General features: G+C 45.7%; 1 protein-coding gene across 5 annotated transcripts in view; it reads right to left on the reverse strand.

The window, feature by feature from the left end:
- GPAT3 (glycerol-3-phosphate acyltransferase 3) overlaps window positions 1–10,897 on the reverse strand; it is a 36,815-nt gene extending 25,918 nt beyond the window's left edge. For 2 of the 5 annotated variants that reach the window (XM_075421136.1, XM_075421132.1), the window contains exon 1: window positions 10,689–10,897. In XM_075421136.1, coding sequence (XP_075277251.1) covers window positions 10,689–10,832 — 144 coding nt within the window. In that variant the 5' untranslated portion in view covers window positions 10,833–10,897. Of the gene's footprint in view, window positions 1–10,203; window positions 10,642–10,688 lie in introns of those variants that run through there. The other 3 variants (XM_075421137.1, XM_075421135.1, XM_075421138.1) reach the window with 3 other exon arrangements.
- Window positions 10,898–25,964: the final 15,067 nt, after the last annotated feature.

Here is a 25,964-nt window from a genome sequence, read left to right on the forward strand (position 1 = left end):
AATATGTATGTTAACATAACATAAATACCTAGTAACTGTGTCTCTTCGGTGCACAAATTTGGAGGAGAGATCCCCCGTGTGCCTGGCGCCGCAATAAAGAATACCTGCTTAATAGTCTGCCGACTACTGAGTCTTCAACTCCGGCTTTTCACGGCATCAACAGCCTTCATAGTACTGGGGTCTAGGTTAATACAGCCCAGGGATTTACTTCCAGATTATGCAGCAGATTTGTTAAAATACTATTCCAAAAGTCTGTCCAAGCCCTGTAAACAAGGGTGCGTAATTCACATCAGGCACATCTCCAAGACATGCTTCTTGTTAACATTTCAGCTGGCAGCCTTCAGAGTTACCCTCTCACTTCAGAGCTCTATTTCTCCTCTGCCCAGCAGCCCTTGAAGGATACCAATTACACAGACGGTGGCCTTCATTGACACTGTGCAACAACATTAGTCAGCGAAGCTTGCTTCAGAGGCCAGCGAGTTAGAAAAAACAGTCAAAAATCCCACAACGATTAGCTCACATCCTTCTCCCTTCCCTGCCTTTATACCCAGCACCACATGCACCTCTGACAGTGGTTCATATGAAGAAGCTGCAGCCTGAGGTACTTGGGACAGGACATAACAGCCCATCCCACCAACTCTGCACAGCCATGCCTACAGTTTGACCACAGGTACCAAAAGGTCCTTTTTACCTCCACAGGTATATTATTCTCACATTTGGGTCCATTCACATTGCCAGGGTGATCTGCCACACAAGTGCCCGTGGCTTCACCTCCTAGCTACCAAATGACATTACACCCTTGTCTAGCAAAAGCACCTTCCCCGCATGGCAACACAAGCAGCTATGGGAAATAGCTTTTGTGACAAGTGGCTGCTTTTAAGCACAGATAGAACAGTCACAGGACATGAAAAACACCAATGACTTCAAGCATCCATTGTGCATTACAGTGCAACTGGCAAAACCAGCCACCCAAAAAATTCTCTCTCTGCTAACTGCAAGCCCCACAGTCAAATAGCCTCGAGAGATTTGGGGGGGAGGAGCACGGGGGACAGACACACAGGACACATAACATTCAGTGCTTGCACAGATCAACAAACCATTAGGCCAAAAAATACACAATAACATTTAGTTGGTTTACAGCCAGACTGTTTCTTAATGCAAGTGTGACCTAATAAATTCACTTCCTGCAGGCTAGCTCGTTTCTTAATATTTCACAAGTAACACACATCATACAGTTTAAAAACACAAAAAATGTTTTCTCATTAGAAAGAGCAAGCAGGGCATTCTGTAGAAGTGTTGCTGACAAGCCAACACTACTGTCTCAGGGAGCTAGGCACATCCCAAAAAAACCCCACCAGGAGACTGAAAAAAAAGTCACAGAATCACAGAATGGTAGGGGTTGGAAGGGACCTCTGTGGGTCATCTAGTCCAACCCCCCTGCCAAAGCAGGGTCACCTACAGCAGGCTGCACAGGACCTTGTCCAGGCGGGTCTTGAATATCTCCAGAGAAGGAGAATCCACAACCTCCCTGGGCAGCCTGTTCCAGTGCTCCGTCACCCTCAGAGGGAAGAAGTTCTTCCTCATATTCAGATGGAACTTCCTGTGCCTCAGTTTGTGCCCATTGCCCCTTGTCCTGTCACTGGGCACCACTGAAAAGAGCTTGGCCCCATCCTCCTGACACCCACCCTTCAGATATTTATAAGCATTTATTAGGTCCCCTCGCAGCCTTCTCTTCTTCAGGCTGAACAAGCCCAGCTCCCTCAGCCTCTCCTCGTAGGAGAGATGCTCCAGTCCCCTCATCATCCTTGTAGCCCTCCGCTGGACTCTCTCCAGTAGCTCTTCATCTTTCTTGAACTGGGGAGCCCAGAACTGGACACAGTACTCCAGATGAGGCCTGACTAGGGCAGTGTAGAGGGGAAGGAGAACCTCCCTCGTCCTGCTGGCCACACTCCTCCTAATGCACCCCAGGATCCCATTGGCCTTCTTGGCAGCCAGGGCACACTGCTGGTTCATGGTCAACCTGTCGTCCACCAGGACACCCAGGTCCCTCTCCACAGAGCTGCTCTCCCGCATGTCCGCCCCAAGCCTGTACTGATGCATGGGGTTGTTCCTCCCCAGGTGCAGGACCCTGCATTTGCCTTTGTTAAACCTCATCAGGTTCCTCTCTGCCCAACTCTCCAGCCTATCCAGGTCACGCTGAACGGCAGCACAGCCTTCCGGTGTGTCTACCACACCTCCCAGTTTGGTGTCATCAGCAAACTTGCTGAGGGTATATTCTAACTCTTCATCCAGGTCGTTGATGAAGAAGTTAAACAAGACTGGGCCCAGTACTGACCCCTGGGGGACACCACTAATTACCAGCCTCCAACTAGACTCAGTGCCACTGATGACAACCCTCTGAGTTCTGCCATTCAGCCAGTTCTCAATCCACCTCACTGACCACTCATCCAGCCCACACTTCCTAAGCTTCCCTAGGAGGACATCATGGGAGACTGTGTCAAAAGCCTTGCTGAAGTCGAGGTAGACAACATCCACGGCTCTCCCTTCATCTACCCAGCCAGTCATGTCATCGTAGAAAGCTATTAGATTGGTCAGGCATGATTTCCCCTTGGTGAATCCATGCTGACTACTCCTGATAACCTTCTTTTCTTCCACTTGCTTGATGATGGCCTCCAGGATAAGCTGCTCCATCACCTTTCCCGGGATGGAGGTGAGGCTGACCGGCCTGTAGTTCCCTGGGTCCTCCTTCTTGCCCTTGTTGAAGACTGGAGTGACACTGGCCTTTCTCCAGTCCTCGGGCACCTCTCCTGTCCTCCAGGACCTCTCAAAGATGATGGAGAGTGGCTCAGCAATGACATCCACCAGCTCTCTCAGCACTCGTGGGTGCATTCCATCGGGGCCCATGGATTTGTGGACATCCAGATCGCTTAAGCGATCCCTCACACAGTCCTCCTCGACCAAGGGAAAGTCGTCCTCTCTGTAGGCTTCCTCTCTTACCTCCGGGGCCTGGGATTCCTGAGGGCCAGTCTTAGCACTGAAGACTGAAGCAAAGAAGGCATTCAGTAGCTCTGCCTTCTCTGCATCCTCTGTCACCAGGACACCCGTCTCATTCAGCAGCAGCCCCACATTGTCCCTAGCCTTCCTTTTGCTGCTGATGTAGTTGAAGAAGCCCTTCTTGTTGTTTTTGACATCCCTTGCCAGCTTCAATTCCAGGTGGGTCTTGGCCTTCCTCGTCGCATCCCTGCACGCTCTGACCACGTTCCTGTACTCTTCCCAAGTGGCCTGCCCCTCTTTCCACATTCCATGGACCTTTCTCTTCCACCTGATCTCCGCTAGAAGCTCCTCGTTTAACCATGTAGGCCTCCTTTGCTAGATTTCTTTCTCAGGGGGATGCATTGCTCCTCAGCATGGAGGAAGTGTCATTTAAAGAGCGACCAGCACTCTTGGATCCCCCTGCCTTCGAGAGCCCTGGCCTACGGGATTTCTGCCAGTAGCTCCTTGAAGAGGGCAAAGTCAGCCCTCCTGAGGTCCAAGGTTTTGATTCTGCTTATCGCCCTGCTTCCTCCACGCAGGATCCTGAACTCAACCATTTCATGGTCACGGCAGCCGAGTCTACCTCCAACCTTCACATCCTCCACCAGTCCCTCCTTGTTTGTTAATACAAGGTCCAGCAGCGCTCCCTTCCTTGTTGGTTCCTCCACCACTTGCATCAGAAAGTTATCATCGATGCTCTGTAGGAACCTCCTGGATTGCGCCAGCCTAGCTGTATGGTCTTCCCAGCTGATGTCAGGGTGGTTGAAGTCCCCCATGAGAACCAGGGCCTGGGACTGTGAGGCTGCTTGCAGCTGCCTGTAGAAGGCCTCATCAACCTCCTCCTCCTGGTCAGGTGGCCTGTAGTACACACCCACAATAACATCACCCATATGAGCCTGTCCCTTAATTCTAACCCATAAGCTCTCAACTCGTTCCTCATTTGCCCCCAGGCCAAGCTCATTCCAGTTGCTCCCTCACATATAGAGCAACTTCCCCACCTCTCCTTGTTGGCCTGTCTTTCCTAAAGAGTCTGTAGCCATCCATGACAGCATGCCACTCATGCGAGTTGTCCCACCACGCTTCTGTGATGGCGACCAGGTCATAGCCGTCCTGCTGTACAATGGCTTCCAGCTCCTCCTGTTTATTGCCCATGCTACGTGCATTGGTGTAGACACACTTGAGCTGGGCTGTCAATCTCACCCCTGGCCTTGGCACGCCAAGCCTAGGCTCATCCCTAGTGAGCTGAGCAATATCCCCTTCCCCCTTCGAACCTAGTTTAAAGCCCTCTCAATGAGCCCCGCCAGCTCGTGGCCAAGAATTCTTTTTCCCCCTTTGAGCTGAGTTCCACCTGTTGCCAGCAGGCCCGGTGCTGTGTACACCTCCCCGTGATCATAGAAGCCAAAACTGGACCGATGGCACCAGTCCCTGAGCCACCTGTTAACCAGGTGAGTCTTCCTGCCCCTTTCAGTGTTGTTCCCTGCCACTGATGGGATGGAGGAAAACACCACCTGCGCCCCTGATCCCTCAACCAGTCGCCCCAATGCCCTGAAGTCCCTTTTGATGGCCTTGGGACTTCTTTCTGCCATCTCGTCCCCACCAACCTGCATTACCAAGAGGGGGTAGTAATCAGAAGGCTGCACCAGACCAGGGAGTTTCTTAGCAACATCCCTAACCTGGGCCCCAGGGAGGCAGCAGACTTCCCTGTGGGATGGGTCTGGTTGGCAGATCGGGCCCTCTGTCCCCCTCAGAAGGGAATCACCTATGACAGTGACCCTCCTTTCTTTCTTAGCCGAGGCAGTCATAATTCTTGGGTTGTCTGACTCGTTCTAGGCAACCCCCCGGATGGAGCTTCACCTTCACCCACTTCCTCTGTGGCCAGTCGCTCACATTCCAGAGCCCCATATCTGTTGCTTAAGGGCAACTGGGCAGGTGAGGGAGGCCGGGGGAAGATTCGCTTGCCACCCCAAGCAGGAACCCGTTTCCATTCGCCCCCATCTCTTAGGTCCCCTCTTTCTGCTCAGTGGCAAGAGGGTAGACGGTTCTCTGCTTTCTGTGGAGCTGCCTCCTGCTGCCGCTGCCTCAGGGAGGGCAGGGTGCTGCTCCACCAGTCGATCTCCCTCTCACACTCCCGGATGGAATATTCCATGGCTAGAATATCTCCTGGATAGGCGATGCCCACTACTTGAGTTGCCAGGAGGGGCGGCTCCACCCTTGCCCAGCCGCCTTCGCCACTCGCCCTGCCTGCGCGAACTGCCACGCAAACTGCTGCGCCGCTCCCTGGCTGCTTTACCGCCTCTGTTTGCCGGCTCTGTTCGCTCACGCTCCCTGGGGGCTGCTCTTATCCGTGAGGGTGTTTGGCCGCTGTCACACTCGACTCCGCTGCTCGTTGACACCTCCCGCTTTCCCACTCGGGGGGGGGGGGGGGGGGGGGGGGCGGGCTGGGGTCTCCTCTCCCTCTCCCCCTCGGCGCTTTTTGCCGCCTCGCCGCTGCGGTTTGGCCACTGGAGAAAGGGTCCCTCAGCGCGAGCCTCTGCTCCAGAGCCCTTCACCTTCAGTAGCTGAATTCGTTCTTAACAAGGTGAGTTGCAATCTGTCAAGCAGAGATCATCACTCAGTGGAGCTCATCACCATCACCAAATATATAGGCACACAGTCTAAACTAATCCTCCAAAATTTCTACAAACTGATGGAAATAGAGAAACAGATTGCTCTGTGGTAGCAGCTATTCTATGGGCATTAATGAAAGATTAATCACTTCCTGAAAGGCTGGATTTCTCCACTACTTGGCAAGAGAGTTCAAATAGCATGCTTGCAAGGGCCTTATCAGACTCAACCCAAGTAGAGCTTATAAAAGAGGCAACAGACTAAGACAGAGGAAAAATGAGACCAAGAGGTAAAGACGCACTACATTTAAAATTGGAAGCTATTTGATGATGTTTAAAAGCAAACAGGGAGAAATGTAGCATGCTGTGATGACTGCAAGAGGTAGTCCCCAGCATTTCAGCAATAGGAAAGATCTCCGCAGCACGTGATTCCACAAGCATTGGTGTGGCAGGTGACTAGCCCAGACTAGCTCCTCATAAGGAGCAAAGAGCTGCTAGAGATGCTTTTGCAGTAGTAACCCAACACTTAAAAAAAACACCAAACCACACACACACACACACTTACACAGTGCCAGAGATCCTTCTATTCACACTGGAGGCAGAAGTAAGTAGTTTTCCAAAAGTTTACTTAGTTTGGTAAGGCAATTCAGAAGCAAGTTAACATACTTTAGGAACATAGGAATGCCGCCGTGATAGGGGAAGCAGGTCTTCTAACAGCAAGTCTTCTAATAGCAAGCAGTCTGCCTGCCATACCACATTCCACTGGTATTAACATAGCTGGTCATGCTTTTCTGCTCTTTTACCCCTTATCACATAGGAAAAAACCATAATCACATATGAAAAAATATGCACTCCATATAAAGCTGGTCATCCTGCGTTCCTCAAGCTGAGCAAACTCACATAGAGGTAACACAGGAATGACAAGAATGAGCTAATGTCAAAGACGACCAGGTGGGTGGGGGAGAAGAAGATAAGGTTGCTTGAGGGTAACCTAAGGTCAATTAGCATGGTAAAAATCACACCCCTGAGAAGCAACCTTACACGCTGATATGAGACAGCCTTTGTATAATGAACTAATCACTAATCAGAACACGCCCAGGAGTACACCAGTTGACCAATAAGCAAGTATTGTGCAACTTCTTTGTTGTAACCTGTGTAAAAGCCTACAACTTGTCCAATGAGGGGTGTGAGTTTTTGTGCATTATCACCTAGCACCCCTTTCTGTACAGAACTGCATTAAAGGTTAAAAAGTAGATATCTACTCTCTGTGCTCATTGGCTCCAGCACACCAGGCACAAACATATTCCTGGATCAAGGAACAACAATCCCTAGTGCACTACTTACAGGTCAAATGCAACCCAAAACGCAACCCAACAGAAGCACATCCTCAATACTGCTGTCTGTACATGGTGCCTTTTGCTTTGAAGGATGTGCCTTGCTGAGGCAGCCCAGCATGGAGAAAAATCTGTTGTGCACCAACTGATCTCCCTCCTCAGTAATGTCAGATAGTCAAAGCACAAAAACACTTTGGTCCTAAAAGGAGCTTTCCCCCTCCATTTTCTTTGACCATGCTTGCAGCACTGGGAACAAGTTTCTGTCCTCATGAAATAACTGGGAACAGATTTATTTTTATGGGCAGGAAAAAAACTGAAGCACAAGCCCAATATCATCCTCAACTTGCTCCATATCACAGCCTAGATGACAACTGAACACCACAAACTCATTTTTATATGCCTTGTTTCATCCAACATGACAGTAGACCAGCAGACGTACCACAGTGAACTGTGGACTCTCCATCTACTTAGTCCCTAGACTATGGCACCCAAGTTAACAGACTTCGACCCTCAACAGATTAGCCCTAATAAAGCGCATGTTTTTACCTGACAATATATGTTTTGTAGGAAACAAACCGCATAGGCACAGTGTCCCTCTCGCACTATGCCAACATGTGAGATATAAAAAGGCAAAGCCAGTGAGCAACTTGGTATTCAGCAGAGGTGCACAAACGGCCACCACTTTGCAAACAGTTCCTGAGATCTAGCCCAAAGACGCAACGAAGAAAGTAGCAGCACCATCTTGACTGAGCACTCTGCAGGCCCAAGAGCCCACCCTCCTGCAAAGAGACAAGGGAGATCGCCTGGGAGATTCAGGACTGGAAGCCAAAAAGTAAGCTTAAGAAAGCTATTAAGTTAACCACTGTGCTGGAAAAGGTCTCAGCCATCAGAGACTGCAGCATCCTACTGAAAGAAGGGGTTAAAAGGTATTTTGGTGGATCGTTGAGCGCTGTCAGTTTAGCTCTTTGACATGCACAGCGGGGGCTGGGCTGTTGGTGCCTAATGTTTTGCTAACTGTTGTGAAGTGGGGGGGGAGGGGGGCTAGGAGGAGCCTTAAAGAACCGGTTAAGACCGACCCCACAGTTTGGATGTAAGCCAGGAAACAACTGAGTCTGCGCAAGAACAAAAGGTCAACTAGAGGTGACCAAGAGGAGTCACCTATCTTCATCCCCACGACCCCCGACGACCACCACAAGGAGTCACTGCGCAAGCGCAGTCGGGAGGAGTCTATGGAAATAACCCCTTGGAACTAATTTTAATACGAAGCGGGGATAGGTTATGCATATATATAGGCATATTGGGAAATCTAATGCATATGTAATACTTGGTTGTATAAGCTGAAGAGACGAGTTGCTGCTCGGCGCGCACGACTTTGGTGGGGCTGCCCCCCACCCCCGTGCCACCCAGCACCAAATAAACATCCCTACTGTACAGTCTGACAGATTTCCGCACGTCGCTACCACCCAGCATAGCCACAAACTAGACTACTGCTTCTCAGGAGACAGCCTGCATACTCAATTTAACAGTCCAGGACGTTTCAGACACCCAGGCAACTGCACAAGGCTAGCAGCTATATATTTAACTCTTTCCACTGTCAACATAATTTTTGACAGGGAAAAGTCAGATATGACAACGTGTATCTTCAGGGGCTCTTGCAGGCACTGCCTGGAACTGGCTGGCAGACCATCAGCCTGTCTTTGTCAGGTTGCTGAATAAAACAGACTTGTGAACCAAGGAACAGGAGCCATTTCACAACAAAACACTTTCTTTCAGGGATTCTCTCCATGCAGGTATTCTGAGAGCATAATGAATTCACAAACAAAGCAAGGCCGAGTTGAGATAAATGGATTACCTAGGTGGATTGAGCATCACTCTGCTGCAGCAAGTCCAACTTCCCCGACTCTTCTCAGAGGAAATCCCAATTTGTCATTAGTACTTTTTAAAATATGCATACAATATTTAGATAAAATATAATTATATATAAATATTATGTATTTTAATACAACGGATGGCAAGTAATTCCAGAAAGCAGTCATACAAAAGTAATGGCACCTCCCAAGATTAGTCATTATTTCCTCCTTTAGGCACCAGAAGAGTTCTTACTCTTAGCCTAACAAGCCACCATCATCAATATGCCATAAGCTGCTTCTCCATACTTCTGCAAAGACATTTTGAGTCACCTCTAGTCACAACATTTGATGACACTAAAAAATAATGATTAATGATCCAAGAATAAAGAATGTAAATTTTGGTTAATTTAATGGCGAGTCATCCAAACAAGACTATGTTACTAGGCTATCTGGACTGCTCCCTCAGGCCAATGTAACCTTCACCTCTGGACAGCTTCTGCTGTCCAAAATTTTTTTTCCACTAGCAGCTGCATCCCTTAAAAGTTATCCCCATAACATCGAGGGCCCCAGAAAGTACTTCAAGAAGGTTCATTGTCAGCAAAAGCCTTAGAACATTTTAACTTCAGATGCATTTAACAGATGCCATTTTTCTTAACTGAGCACCAAGGATCTTGAAGGCACTGAAGTACGTCAGCAAGGTTTGACTGAAAACCTCATAGAACAACATGAAATTAGACAAGACCTACTTTCCATAGTCACATACTGATGTATAGTGCATTGCCACAGACTGTGCCTTGCATCATTTTACTTTTCTTCCTTGCAACTGTTTTGTTGGATTCCCCTTCTCCTTGAGGAAAACATAATAAAGATTTAAACCAGATCATTTCCATCAGCTTAAAACACTCTTCCTCACCACCACTATGAGCTTCAGAGAGAGCATTTTCACACACCTACGAACTATGTCCTGTCCAGAAAGTAGTTCCTCTCGGAGCAACATGCTCTCTCAGAGAACATGGGGGAAGATGGCAACTGAGGTGCTGGATACACTTTACTCAGATGGGATCTCGTATCTCTGAGCATCAGCACTCCTGGCACTTGCAGTCATAGGCACTGGGCACGCTGCCAGATATTTATACCCTCCAAGAGCATGACCCAGCACCATTCATCTCAGGTGGGGCAACGGCTAAAACCAAGCAGAGACAACCACGCCCAGGACATGGTACAGCCTTAAGTAACTAGGTTTATGTCACTCTTCTGTGGGTTCAAGCAGCACACACCAGTCTGCACAACCACTAAATTCATACAAATTTAAGTTTCTGCCTAAGGGCTTGAACTCCAAAACTACAAACGGACACAGGTGATACCGAACAGGATGTAACCTACCTTTTCTCCTCCACTGCCCTCGCTCCCCAGGGCGGGTCGTGGGAACAGATGCGTCTCCGGGCTCCCCAGCCCTGGCAGGGCCTCAGGGACGGGAAACGCCGTCCCCATTCCCTCACATCTACCGGCAGGGCCTTCCCGCCCGAGCCGGAGGCCCGCCGCCGCTGGAGCCGGCCGCGGAGCAGTTACGCTGCCTCCGGCCGGAGGGAGCCGTGCCCGCCCGGCGGGGCCCGCCAGGTCTCCTCAGGACGAAGCACAAATGCGCCGACGCCACTGGGCCGAGGGGCGCCGCCGAAGAGGGGCAGGCCGGGCCGGGAGAAGGTGAAACAGGCCCACCCCCGGGGGTGCCCCCCACCTCACGCCGGCCCCGCGGACGCCATTTTGGAGTCCCCCGGGGCGGCGGGACAGACCCCGCGGGCCGCCCCCACTTCCCACGACTCCGCGTATGAGGGCGGGCACCGGGCTGATGGGACGGGGGCCCCACCTACCTCCAGCGTCTTTACGAGGACCCGCATGTAGGCCTCGGAGATGCCCAGCGAGACACCCAGCGCCGAGGGCAGCACGATGAGGGCGAGAACCAGCGCCAGCCACACCGCTGCCACTCGCGCCGCCACCGACCCTACCTCCTCCATCGCGGGTAGCGCCCGACAACGCCACCAAGGCCGCCGCCACTCAAAGGGTAGCTGCCGCCAGCCACCGCCCTAAACACCAGCGACCGCCCCTGCCCCGCCCCGCTCCGCCCGCCCGGGGCCGCGCAAGGGCAGCGAAGGGGGTGGTGGCAGCGTCTCGCAGCTGCGTGGAGTTGAAGGGGGCGGTGGGCATTTTATTTAAGTAGATGTTTCGACAGCGAATGTCTTTTCGTAAAGGGCAACAGAGAGTGCTTCTTACGGAATACGTCCTTGTGGAAGCACAGGGCTAGGGAAACGGGGCTTCGCGTTAGGAGGTGATGCTTCGGGGACGGGAAGCAACTATAAACGCCCCGTCCGCCCTAAAAACTCCTCGTGTTGGTAAAACGGCTCCAACGGGGCGGGCGGCGGTGCTGCTGCAGCCTGCTGTTGTGCTTCGTGGCAGGCGCATGGGCAGGAAAGGCATAGGGAGCCTGAAAAAAGCAGCTCAGGAAGTAAAAGAGAAAAGGAAAACTGGGGAAAGCGCCTGGATCTATGAATAGTAAAATAGACAAGGACAGCTAAAAAAGCGAAAGGGACCAGGTCTGCACTTCAGCCAGCAGCGTGTCCGGTCCGTCTGTGATGGGTCTTGTGCCTTGAGCTGGGAAGAAGGATTCACTGAGGGATCAGCCCCCAGGGTGCCTCACTAGGCACTAGCCACACACCAAAGCAAACGAAACTTTGTGGTAAATGGCTAGAGGAGGGTTTATCTGCCCAGACCTGTGCACAGCATTCCTATAGCACCTGGCATGACACAATCTATACCAAGAAAGCAGTGTTAGCAGAAAGAGGCTGAAGTAGAAGAGGGATTGCAGCCTTGCCAAAGCATCCTGGGGGAAGGGAAGAACGTTTTCATCCAGGAAAAAGGCCTTCAACCTCATGTCTGCATGCACCTTTCATAGGCACTTACTAGAAAAGGGACATTTGATTTTCTTCTCTGTCTTTGAGAGGTCAGAAATGTGTTGAAGAGCCTAGTGCTTAGGATCCAAGGAAAAACCCGAATTAAACTCCAGGGTCTTAAGAACTATTTCCAGGAGAGTCATGTGGACAAGGGCATCGGATTCTGGCTCCTATTTTTGGCTCTGGCACTGCATCATCTTGGAGAAGTCTGCTCTGCTCTCGGCATCTCACCTCTCCTCCCACTCTTTGCCTCATCTAGTTAGCTAATTTCTCTGAGGCAGAGACAGGATGATCCCTGATGAAGCCTCTGGGCACAACAACCACAGAAACAATTGTCTAACTAGATTGGAGATTGCCAACAAGCACTTAAGTGTTTTCATCCCTCGAAGCATTTAGTTGTGGTCGTGCCCAAAAGGCCCAGTTAGGACTGAAGGCCTGTCAGTGCTGTACATGCATTAATGCAGTAGTCCCTACTCTAAAGAGCTGTACTACAAGTGGTTTTCAAATATTACAGGGGTGTGTGGATCAAAGTCAAATAAGAGTCCCCAAAAGTCTGGAACAGAAACAAATCAAAGGAACATTACTTTCCAAACTGGGCAATACTCACAACACATACACCCGTGGGTAGCTTATTTTAAATTTGTACTTTGTCCATTGCTTCACAAGCAGAAAACAACAGAGGGTATTTAGTACTTGCTCTTGAATTTTCATCTGGGGTGCAAATGGCAGAGGTCAAAGGCTTGGTTGGTTTGGGTTTTTTTACCTGGCATTAAGGAGCAGAAATCTCTATCCAAAGGACAGATGTAGCCCAGGTAGCAACAGTGGATGCTGTCTAGCTCCTGAGAAAAACAATATGGTGTTCACAGTAAGGTGTTGTAGTTTTCATCTCCACTACATTTCAGTATCTTGATTTAGGTAGTAACAGCTAAAATTGTCATCTGAAGTAAGAACTCCGATACAGATAATCCTGTGCGAGGCATAGCTTTTTGTGTTTGGTGTTTGCTGACAAAACCTCGAACAGTGAAAGAATTTGGTTGACTTAGTCCATGCACTTGTTGACCTCTGTTTTAGTAAAATGAAAAAGGTTTTGACTCAGCACAGCATGTGTCAAATTTGGTGGCATATGGCATATTCCTGAGTCTCAAAGGGCTGAAATCCATCAGTGTCCCTGCAGCATCAAAAGAAAATTCTGGAAACCTCTACTCACAACATTCATCAAGTAGAATTAAGGTATCACTTTTCTGCCACAATAGCCTGGCTATTGGACCTACTGCCGCTATTTGCAGGCTCCATTAGCAAATAGTAGGAAATGAGCAGTCTTTACCAACATTTGTGTTTTAGAGCAGGGGAAGGTGGCTGGTTTGATCCCTGCCATCATTACACACCGGTGGGGGAAAACACTGACAAAAAGGTATTTTGACAGGAGGCAGTTTTAGGCACAAACAGCTACTCTTTATAAGTTGAACAGAGGCAGGACAGAGGCAAGACTCACATAAACAGAAACTCTTATTTTTATTGCATCCAGGTTCCCCCTCCATGCTTGTATGAATATTTCACAAAGCTATTAATATTGAACTGGAAAAGATCAATTATGTTCTTGAACTGCTTGAAGAACCACCTTCTCTGCCTGGGACAGCAGTGAGGAAACATGCCTGTTAAGCTGACAGCCTCCTCCTAGTGACAGAGCTGCTGGCAAAGACCTATCACGAATGTGCTAATGTTCATCCTTTGCACATATCTTGCATGTCCATCAGAGAACAGGTGGCTGTTAACTGCAAAAACTGTTCACATATTTAAAACAAAAAACTTGGTCTATTTGCCAAGTGGCCTTTGTCTTTTAAGAAAGATATAGCTGTTGTAAACCACTGATGACCTATCTACTGATAAATTAGTTTCAAATTAATTTCATCATTACATTTTATTTGCTTGCTCTGTAGGCTGTGAGAACATACAGTTTCTCTCCCTCACTTACTAATGAGCCTCTTTTCCTAAGAGAGGAGGACTTTTTTTCTTTCAAGCACTAGGACCATACTTTCAGCACGGGTAAGACAGCATGATTCTACTGAAGACACAGAAAGAGTGCTAATTTTAACAATTTTCCATGCTTTCATTTTTTGAATACCTATTTGATGTACAAAGGCCACATGTAGTCACGCTTTCTAGTGGAGTATTTTCCAGTAAAAAGTGCAAACTATGAGAAAGAAATATGCCATGAGAATATAGCAGAGTGGGTAAACTTGGAAGAAAACATTTTCATAGATCCTTATTTTTCAGTTTATTTCACAATGTACAGTGCATACAAAAAAAGCTTCAGGTGAAATGATATGCTTCAAGTTTGTCTAAACCAAGTGCTGCAAATGGATCCAATGGATTGGTTTGTTTTTTAACTGTGTGAGAAGTTACCAAGATTCTTAATTTTTGTTCTATAAACACTAGTAGTAATGTATTTTTATATCTGTAGTAAGAATACGTTTACATTTTTTGCCTTAATACGCAAGGCTATGTAGTATAATGCATGGTTTTGACAAGGCGGTAGATTGAACCAAAGACTGAGAAAAAGCAGGCATAAAATTCTCCTCAGTCTCACCACACGGCTTTTCTGAATGATCTATTTTTATGTTCCTTTGCCTATACTTAGTTTATCCCACTTAATTATCAGAGCCTATCAAGTTTTAGCAGTGTGGAGCATGGCTGCAAACTTGGTTTACAGGATGAGGGAAATCTTGTTGAACCAAGTCAGGAAGAGAGCCTGGATGGTGTCACCTCAAGTGGCAGGCACACACTTTCTTTGCTAAGTTATTGCAGATGCTAGTGGCTTCTAGTAGGTCAGATCTAATAAAAAAGTAGCTTTTCGTTTGTTTCCTGTCACTGGAGCCAGGCAGCTTCAGCATATCAGACAGTTTCATCTCATGTACATATCTGTATTTTATTGGAAATAAATAGGGTCAGGGTAGTTACCCTAGTACTCCCTTTTATCTTCTGCCATTCAGGAATGGCAGGTAGCCAGCAAACCACTCAGGGGAATTCTGCACTCTTGTCTGTTTTCTGGCTGCAGGTGGGTCATGCGTTCTCTCCACCACTGTATTCGCTACAACTCACTGTAAAAATTGATACCCTTTATACAAGGAGTCAAATATTTTCAGCTTCACTTTGTATCCAGGAACTGAAGTGGAATTTTACCTTCTTCTGTCGAGGACCTCCAGTTCTTATTATGCTGAAACTAAATACAAGTAGCCTGGCTTTTAAGCCTAGCAGTATGTATTGATGGAGCTGCAGCCTTGTGCGTTTTCTCCAGCAAGGATGAGGGCTCATAAGCACTGTGCACCACATAAACACAGCGTCCAGGCATGGCCCACCTCAAAAAATTTAACTTCCATGATTTAGAAATTTAGGTTTCTAGTTCAGCAATTCACCTACAATTAAACCCTGTTTAAAGTCCCGAGCTTACTTTCTGCTTACAAGTGGGAAAATGTGAACACCCAAGAAGGACATTAACAAAAGCAATCAGAAATGGAGGGTGATTCTACCTACAATAGCTAACAGGAAACTTACTGCAGCGGACAAAATTGTAGGCCACAGAAACTGCATGTGTCCCACACAGCCTTCAGTGCCTCAGAGGTGCCTACGCTGACGTTACTCGGTGAGAAACTGAGTCTTCAATGCTGTAGGGGCAAGAGGAAGGAGAGGGATTTTCTCTGATGCAATGGTCATATGACTAAATCCCAGGGGCAATTGTTCCCAGGTGTTCAGCATCCAGTACTTTTCATTTGGATATCCTAAGCACAGCCTTTGTGGTCATCTGGCCTCCCATCTACAGCAGGATTTTATCACTTGGAGCATAAGAGCTGAGACTCCCCATTAGTGCTGGAAACAGGACCTTGAGACCTTTCTAACAAGCAATACACTTGCACATTTTTCAGTGAGATGTCTCAGTGCTTGTTGCTGCAGGTTGCAAAATATGCTGGCCTTTATCCAACACAATATTTAAATGCATGCTTAAAGCTTGGTTCTGTGGCAGTAGAGGAGCATCAGAGGGCAATTCAGGCCTTCCCTTCATGACCTTAAAAGCATCTGCACTCAACTGACCGAACCACCTAGAAACTTTTACTGCTAGGTTAACGTAGAAGAGATTTTGTGACTATCTAGGCGGTTCTATGTATCAAGCACAGGAAGACATGCAGACATCAGAGCAAAAACACTACAAACAGACAACTCAGCAGACATGTGAGAATCTGTGGGGTAAACACAAGGAGCATGCCACAAGCACGGCACCTCCTTTTAATGTCCACCATGACCTGAGGACTCACAGCTTGGCTTTCTACTGCACTTGCAGAGGAGAAACGGTGAAGAACAAATACACATGTATTATGCCAGAACTTTATGACCTCTTTAATGTTTTAAGCTTCCACTTAAAATGATACTGTACTTTTCTGTTCATGCCAGTATTTTAAGGAAGGACAAAACACGCTGATGTTCAGTAAATTAATTTGCCTTTTTTTTTTCCCCCCAGAAGAGCATTAATGAGGTTTTAGTCCTCATGGCAGTGTTAGACACGCACGCTGCGCTGCCACCTCCTGGTCCCACAGCAGGAGCCTCGTGCCCAGGTCTGACACATGGAACAGACTGTGCAATGCAACGTATGCAGTGGAGGCACTCACCAGATTGCCGTGTCGCATGTACCATGCAAAGGGTGAGGCAGGAATGCAAAGAATAACTCAATGCAAAGAATAACTCAAGAGCCCGAATGGGTAGGGCAGCATCTGGACAGAAATCAGCATTGGCTCAAGTCTAACAAATTTTTTTTATATAGATATATCTCCTTATAAAATAAACCTACAAGGGTTTATAAACTGATGCTAATAAACTCCAAGACAAGCAGGATGGTTATTTGAAGCATAACATACAGTTTATTTTATTGAATGCGTGTACATACTTATGTCTTATGTAAAGTTATAAATTATGAGTAAAGGAGACTGTCCATAGCAATATATGATGAGCGTTTTTTCAAAACATCTTATATAATTGATAAACACAGTATTTAATATATACAAATGACTAGTTATGATGTAGTTACAAAATAAGCTGTTTAATAGATGTCTGTATAAACTTAAAAGGTAGTTTTTAATAGCTATCCCATATAAAAAGAAGAAATATACCTTTCTAAGTTATCTAATAAGCTATTTCTTGAAAGATCAATATGCAAGGATGGAGTCTTTTTCCCCAACATTATTCTATTTAGTATCTACCATGTAGATATTAAATGTGTTTCACCACATGCATCTTCTGCACAGTCAAATAGAAATACCAAGGGATATCAACTGATGTCAGTAATCCACAATTGCACACAATCATCACTACTGATTAGTAAAGCAATTATCATGTTAAAAGAGTGCAACAGGGCTCAACATACTGTAAAATTAGAAATCAGTCAATACCACAGCCATTATATAGAACATCATTGATTGGGTATACTAAATGCTAGCCTTGATGACAATTGATCACGATGAACCCTGCTCACAAAGGAATCTGGTACACTAATTGAGGAGCTATAATTAAATAGAATAATAAATAGAGAAGGAGGAGGAGGGGAGAGGAGAAATGGCTACAAAGGTCCTTCCTGTCCATACAACAACAAAAAAGCAAAGAGCCAGGAAGGCCTCTGTCTCTACTAGTCCACTAACTTCTAAGCTTACTTTTCCAAAACCAGATGAACCTGTGAACCCCGTGCAGGTCATCTCCACAACCTGCACCACAGCTGGGAAACTTGGTCAAAAGAGCCTGAGTAATGAGTATTTTACCTCAGCACAAACATTTCCGAAAGCAAATCCTGCAGAAAGGCTAGAAAACCCAGAGGTCGCATCCATAACGCATCTGTGACCTATCTCCACTGGCCTACTTGAAATCAGGCCTCAAAGTGCACACATAACAAAATATGTTCCTTAGAGTGCCTCGAGGCTAAAAATAAACACCAGGTGAAGAGCTGCCGAGGCTGCTTTGCTTGCCATCATTCGGGGCAGGCTGCACAAGGAAGAGTTTGAGTAGTACACTGGGTTAAATTTGGCACTAACTCCTTGCCATCCTCACTACTGCTCAAGGAAATGCACTCTGGTAGAAAAAAGTTCAGAACATCTCCCTTATCCTGAAAACATGTTTTGTTCTGAAAGCATTCCCAGTCCCAGATCAGGAGCAGACATCTTCAAGGTACTTACTGAAGAAACTCATCACAGCAAATGCAAGTGTCATAATGCCTTCAGGAACATCGCAAGCTTGTTGCCTCTACTGAATTTTAAAACAATAAATAAAAGCACAAGGGTTAACCTCATACTTGATTTTTAAGCAACTAAAGGACAGAAATATTTCTGATTTTGGTTTGTCACAGGGAAGAGACAGCCCAGGGAAACCCCATACAATACAGGCTGCTGAAACTGAGAACAAGCACAAGATTTTCTGGTTGCACACCACGACCGATAAGCACAGATTTGGTGTTTGGGGTATGCAGAGTTATTTCTACGTTTTCATGGTTTCCTGGAAATGTAGGAGACATACTGTAATTGATCGAAATTTAGGGCAACCATGCATTAAACGAAACTTTGAGACAGCTGTGCAAGGGAGAGTTTGTGACCACTAACTAGAAGCCACAAGATGGCAAACTTCGCACATGTCTTACAATGCATGGGTGTACAATTAGTGAAACACGGCTTAAAACAGCGAGTCAGGAAAAAGAGGCATCTCCCGATAACGTAGAGCAGGTCAGCTGGAGTCAATGACAGAAGACCATTTCAGACGTTCCCAAAGATGAGACACAGTTGTAGATAAAGACATTTGGAGTCAAGAGACTAAAGGACTGTAGCTACATCAATCAGTCTTAACATGCAGATACATTACAGTGAAAGATTATTAGACATTATAGCAAAGTCCAATGCAGTTCTCACAGAGTACAACAGGCCACTAAGTTGCTTATCACTATGTCTTCTAATAATCTGTAACGCTTCTACTGTTACAATTAACACACATTTCTCATGTCCGCACTATTCTTCTAATAGTAGGCACTCAGGCATTCCTTTATATACATACAAAGTGTGTGCATATGTACATACACAAACACATACATCAAAAAAAAAAAAAAAAAAGCATATTTATATATATAAAAAGAGACCTCAAAACTTTTGGTCCCATCTTGTATTTGAGTCACATAAGTTCTTGGAGGCCCAGGAAATTCTGAGAACCTGTCTAAAAAAGCAGCTCAAATACTTTAAGGTAATAAGGTCATTTACATAGAAACTCACACTGCTTTAATGCTGCAACCTGTTACAGGTTACTCTACCCGTTTAGCAGAGCAGCACAACATACTTTAAACATGTGTAGCTGTAAGGTCCAAATAACCTCTTCTTAGTCCAGAGATGAAAATGACCCAGACAGAACACAACCCATATGTTGAAGCTATTTCAGTCTGCACATTTAGTTTAAAGCAGTCAAAGCATAAATAATTTTTACAATTTTTTTGCTCCCAAGCAAAGAAAATTTAGGTAATAATAATGCAAAAGTCCAAAAAGATGCTTTCAGAGAACTCCTTCTCAAGCTCCAGTTTTGGAAGGCTGCCTGAGGAAGGAGAAGCAAATTAGACACAGTGACCCAGTGTTCATGGGATTCTGAGAGCTGTCCTTACTTACTCAAAGCTTCAGGACTCTAGGTACAGGGGACACAGCTCCAACCTTCAGCCTAATGCAGAAGCATGATAGAACGCAAGTGACTTAAGGTCTTGGACCGCCCCAAGACCATGCTGCATACAAAGATTCTGCTCTGCCCCTTGGGCACACTGTGTGACTTTTATTAAGGACATAAAGGTGGAGCTTACTAAATATGTCTGGTTTTCCATCCACATGGCTGATCAAACAGTGATGTCTTCAAAAATTAGCATAAGCAATTATTTTGACCCTCTGACACCCACATAGCAAGAGGGTTTGAGTTTATTTACTCGTTTCAATATACATTTATTTTCAACTCATGGCCCACTGTCTTGCACATCTCAGAAGTTCAGTATGATGCAAAGGTACAGCATAAAAAAAGGAAGTCAAACAGTTCAGAAGCCTGGTTCCTGCAAGACCAGTGGAAGATAAGCAAAGAGGAGGAGTAACACAAGTGTGAGTTCTTCGATTATGAAAAATAAGCTGCAGTTTACCAGCTTCCCGCTCGCATGTTATCACAAGAACATGTTCTTTTTACTGTTACCATGCCCTCCTGCTGGAGGAGGAAGACATGTTTATCTGTGGTATCCTTTTGGAAAACAATCACTTCCTCCACAAACTCAGCACTGTAAGGCCAGTATACAACTTCAATTAAAAGCAATTGCCAAAGCCACTGATGATATGTGCAAATGAAACAGAATATCAAGAGAAAGGAAAGTCAGAAATGGAAGGTAGGTAAAGCACTGCCGAAAACCAGAAGCATTTCTTTAAAGCAGGACCAGACAAAGCAGTCTATTTCAAGTCAGGTTGGCATTTTTACCGGTAGCTAACAAAGCATACCTTGATTTTGTCACTAACAAATTCTTGGGTTCATCGTTTGCTTTAAATTTCTATATGTAAGTACCTACTTCACAGAATTTTTAGCTTCTTTTGCCAATACAGCCAAAAAATGGCAGAGAAAATATAGACATCCTCACCACCCCTCCCACAGCTCAATAGGTGACATGTAATACTCATAGATTCAGACGTCTGAGCTACACTTTTACAAGACTTGGAGTCATAACCATAATGAGGATCATGTATTCAAGGGCTCTTCTCTTGGTGAGCTGGGGAACTGTTGCAGGACAGGAAAATAGGCACATAATCTCCTAATATCTTACAGAAGCAGAGCCCAAATGAGAAAATTTCTGTTCCAACAGTTCTTATTTCCCCATATTTTCCCGTCTCTGGCCCCTCTTTTTGCCTGTTCCGTCTCCTCTTTTACATCTGAGCAGGAAGAAGGTACACAGTAGTGTGGGAAGGATGCTCTCACTCATCTTAACTGCTTGCATACAACTGCAGTCTCTTTGCAACTCTCAGACCTCAGTCACACAGAAGGAAAAACTCCCAATTTTAAACTCTGGCAGACTGAAGAGATTTAAGAGTTATGACTATAGTCTGCTACGTTTCTTGAGATTTTTACACTTAGAAAGTAAAGCAACAGCTTCAGCACACATGGAAGCACAGCTTACTACAGTTGTGAAAGAGGTCTGTTTTCTCCCAATAGGTGAGCCTGAAGCAATTTTCCTCTGTAGACATACTGCTAGCACTCTCCTTACCTGGGTGTCTAATAGCTTTTTAAAATGGCAGTTTCTCCTACTGCTTACCTATGACACCAAAATTTGGACCAACTGCTCCACCAAGAGAATTCATATACTTCTAGCAACTAAACGCAGGGATGATACGGCAGGCCTGGCCACAGAAGAGAACTCCATTCTGTGCTACTTCTGTGCTACGCAGCCTCAGGACAGTTATCACCTCTGCCAGCCCCTTGTGGTGAATGACTTCATGGACCCCAATCTTGTGCTCGATCAGAATCCTTTTATTGCTCAAGTGAATACCTATACTAATACAATAGTTACTAGACCCAATCAGCTTTGGATTCGTGGCTTTGCGAATGCCAGTTGACGGTTGCTGTTTTCCAGGATCTTTTGCAGCTGGATGTGTGAAAACAGCTTATCTCCTGAGAACAGAGAAGGGAGGCGCAGGATGTGCTGATCGTTCAGGGTCATGAGACAGTGCTGTTCTATCTCAAAATATATGGTTTCCCACATCTCCCCCTTTTTTGTTTAACCAGATGCTGTTGATGATAAAAGCTGACATAATTCGGCCTTCATCTTGCTACCACTTTCTCAGAGGCCCACACAAGCTACAGTACCAAAAACAGACATAACAACACAAATGCTAATAGAAGACATAGAGATGTGAAGTGCATACCATAACCTGCTGGGTGTAAAGAAAGATCAAATTAACCTGAGAATGATACATATTGATGGAAAATCTGTTACCTAACATATGGGTATAGATTGATTTACTTGCATCCAATTTTCTTTCTGTGTGGATAGTGGGACCCAAGCACTGCCTGACCACAACGTATCATTATTGCCAATCAGAGGGGATGCATCCCACTATGTCAGGAATCGAAATAATGGTGGATCAATGATATAAGCTCAATAAATTTGCACTTGGGTTATAGGTATACTCTTCACACATACAAACATCCATAACAGTTAGTATTGGCTATTCATATTAATCACCTAGGCTAAAATCAATGTATCTAAGGGTATAACTCATTAGCTATATACAATACCTGCAGAACTCACCAAACCAAAGACGCAAAGGCAGTTACTTAGTCCAGACAAATCCGTTAGATCACAGAAACCAAATAAATCCATCAGAAGACAGAAATACAAACACTGTGACAACAAACACATTAAACCACACAATCATAGTCGCGATCGCACATGCACAAGCACACCAAGTTTTCAACATAAATCTAAATATTACAAACAGACAGAGACTTACAATAATATTCAACATTTAACAGACAAATTCCCGAGCCTCAGTTTCAGGAAGATTACTCTCTTTTTAGTTTGCTTTAGGAAGGGTATTTTTCCTCCTTCCCAACGATATAACCCAATGCTGTGAAGCTTTTACTTCAACTAACAGGCAAGCAACAAGAAATAATACTAGAAGAATGCCTTCACTTTTTTTATGGTCCTTGCTCAGAACACCTCGGTCCAGGGATCGGAGGTTCTCCCCGAGAATCCCTTGGTGCCGGCTGGACGTCCTGCGATCCCTCGGATCGTTGAGGTTCAGGAGCAGGGTGCCATCTGGGGTGCCAAAATCTGTTACCAGAAAGCGGCAAAATAATTAACTCTAAAACTTAATTTTGAAGTTCTAGAAAGCAGGCATTCTTTACTGCAGTACTGGACACACAGGGGATAGTTCTACCCAAATGTGCATACCGAAAAGACACCACTACCAGATATTTATGCTATGTTAACATACATAATCATTACATTTCTGAGAAGTGCTTATCATTTCCTCTCCCCCCCCCCCTTTTTTTTATATATATATATATATATATATTAATGTCCTTTGTACATGTCTATTGGCACCTCTGGGCAGTTGTCAGGAGTCCTCAGATGAAGGTTCATACTTTTCCTCATGGTGTCTGCTAGTTGACCTTTGCTCTTGTGCAGACTCAGTTCTAAAATCACGTATACCGTGTCCTCCAAGATTGCTTCGTTATACAAAAGCTGTTGTGGGAGATAATTGCCAAATATGCAAGGAATGTATTAATTGGTGTGGGTGGTGCACCCACTGCAGTCATCAGAGTACTTGTGTTTGCTGTAATTTTTTCAGTTTTCCCTGTGTAATAGGATCACCCAGAGTGGATCTCTTCTACTTCCACGTCAGAGGTTGCTCCCTGAGAGTAAGCATGGTCATCTCTGGCATCGGATTCTGCATTAAGTTCTTTCAGCTCATGATATGGTTTCACATATTTTGCTGGTAACCATCGAGGGCCTGTTGAAAGAAAAACACACGCATACCCTCTTCCCCACGTTATTAGTTCTACAGGACCTGTCCATTGCGATTCCCCAAATTCTTTATACCATACCTTTGGTCGAGCCACAAATGGAGGGACCATCCCGAAGTGACGGTCAGCTGCTGTTGTAAATAATTGATGATCAGAACGATTTAAAAAATTAAGTACATATAATGCTTTGTCTAACTGTTCCTCTGGGGTAACACTTCCCATAGGATTCCCCCTTTTTTGTTTATTTAGAATAGCTTTGAGGGTCCTGTGGACACGTTTGACAAATTTATAGCCCCCAGATCTTATAATAATCTCCATTTACCAGACTTTTTTGGAATGACAAATATAGGGGTGTTTCATGGACTAGTAGATGGTACTATATGACCTAATACCAGCTGTTCCTGAACTAATTTTTGTGCATATTCCAGCTGTTCTCCCTTTAACGGCCACTGATCAACCCAAACAGGCTTATCTGGCTTATCTGTTAGCCAGGTGAGCTTGAGTCGGGGCTGGACATCAGTGACCCCTTGTGAAAATTTGTCGTTAATGTAACATGCCATTATGATAATAAATCTCGTCCCCAAAGATTGCAAGGCACAGAAGAACATATGGTTTTAATACAGCTTGTTTTTTATCAGGGCCTTCCACTAACAAAGTTTGCGCGCTTTGTAGTGGAATCTGTAATCCTCCGACCCCAGTGGCTGCCGCAGACACTTGTGTTAAAGGCCAGGTCACTGGCCATTCATGTTGATTAAGAATAGGAACGTCGGCGACAGTATCCACCAGTCCTGTAAAAGGTTTACCATTAATCAAGATTGTTAACATGGGCTGCCCTGGTAATACCTTCTGTGTCCAAAAGACAGTTGGTGCTCCTGTACTCCCAAATGCTCCTTCTTGTCTTTGTCTATTGTCTGCTGCAATGGCATAGTACGGTAATAGAATCAACTGTGCAATACGCTCCCCCTTTGGGATAGTACAGGGAGGATTTGGAGTCCAGACCATTATTTTAATTTTCCCATTAAAATCAGAATCAATAACTCCAGGTAGTACGAAAAGTCCCGACTTGGTGGTTGAAGAATGTCCAATTAATAGACCACACACGTTGTGAGGTAGGGGGCCATATACCCCAGTAGATATAAGGTTTACTGATCCATCTGTTATCGTGACTGTTGTTGCTGTGGCTAGATCCAACCCAGCACTGTGGGCTGTGCTGTGTTGGAAGGACTGCAAAGTTTTACGCTGGAATTCACCCTGCTTTGATCCCAGGTCAGATACACCGACTGTTGTAGAGGGACCCTGTTGTACTTTTTCGGGGCACCAGGTCTCGCGCCCCACTTCCCGTTTCCCTGGATCAGATTTCCTTGCTTATCATATTTTGAGTGACACTGATTTCCCAGTGATACCCCCTTTTGCACTTTGGGCGCAGCTGTGTAGGTGGTCGTCGCATATTTTGGTTCTGTTTACTGTTCTGGGGACAATCCCACTTTACATGCCCCTCTTGGTCGCACTGAAAGCATTTAAATGTGGCCCGTGCCACTACCATCTGCTGAGCTAGGGCAGTGGCGAGCATTTCTGCTTTATGTTGTTCCGATCTGACATTTTGACAGGCCCTTACAAGGTCAGCAATCGTTTTTGCTGAATCACGTACAGGATCAATTGCTCTTTTACAGTCTACATTTGCATTTTCAATTGCAAGCTAAAACAGCAAAACGTCAGCGACTTCCTCCTGTTCAACTTGCCTCATAATAGCAGTGTGTAGCTGATCTAAAAACTGAACATAGGGTTCCCGAGATCCCTGTCGAATTGACACGAAAGACATTTCTTGCCGGCCAAGATCTGGCACCTTTCGCAAGGCCTTGAGAGTTAAATCCACGGCTTGCAAAAATACCAGTCTTGGCAGTGTCGCTTGTGCTACACCTGTGGCATAATTTTCTTGACCCAGCAACTCGTTTTCTCCAATAGTTAATCCAGCAGAAATATTCTCCATAACTTGCACAATTACAAGTTCCTTATATTCTGATGCCCAGATGGTATATTGTGCAGATGATAGTAGCATTCTAAGTACTGATCGCCAATCAGAAGGGGTCATGACATAAGATTCTCCTATAGCCTGTATGAGGTTCATAGTAAATGAAGCCTGGAGACCATATTCTTGTATGGATTTACAAACCTCCTTAATAGCCTCGTATGGAAAATAAGCATACTCTGGGGCTTGGTTAGGCTTATATACTACAGGCATAGCTTTAAGGATAGAAACATCTCCTTTGCAGAGTGCATCAATCCTACATTTATCTAACAATACGTTCGACTGTCCGACAGCATTCAGTGGTCCTGTACGAGTCAGAGGCTTGTAGGAGCCAAAGGGGGGGTTGTAGGAGCAGAAGAGAGCGTTTTAGGAGCAAAAAGGGGGGGGGGTTGATAAGTGACATACGCGATATTGATTTTTGTCGTTGTGCCTGTAAAATTTCATCTGCGGTGGGGGCGGGGGCTGCCGTAACCTTCACCAGTTAGTGGCGGGTATAAATCAGGTCCATCCTCGGTGTCTGTTTCTCTGGGATCAAAATGGTCATCAGATTCTGGCAGATCTACCCCCCGCATGCCCTGTGTTGAGTTAAGGGTTTCATCGTTCGTAGGACTAAATGTTTCAGAAGG

This window comes from Opisthocomus hoazin, chromosome 5 (assembly GCF_030867145.1).
Source record: "Opisthocomus hoazin isolate bOpiHoa1 chromosome 5, bOpiHoa1.hap1, whole genome shotgun sequence".
NCBI classification, from domain to species: domain Eukaryota; kingdom Metazoa; phylum Chordata; class Aves; order Opisthocomiformes; family Opisthocomidae; genus Opisthocomus; species Opisthocomus hoazin.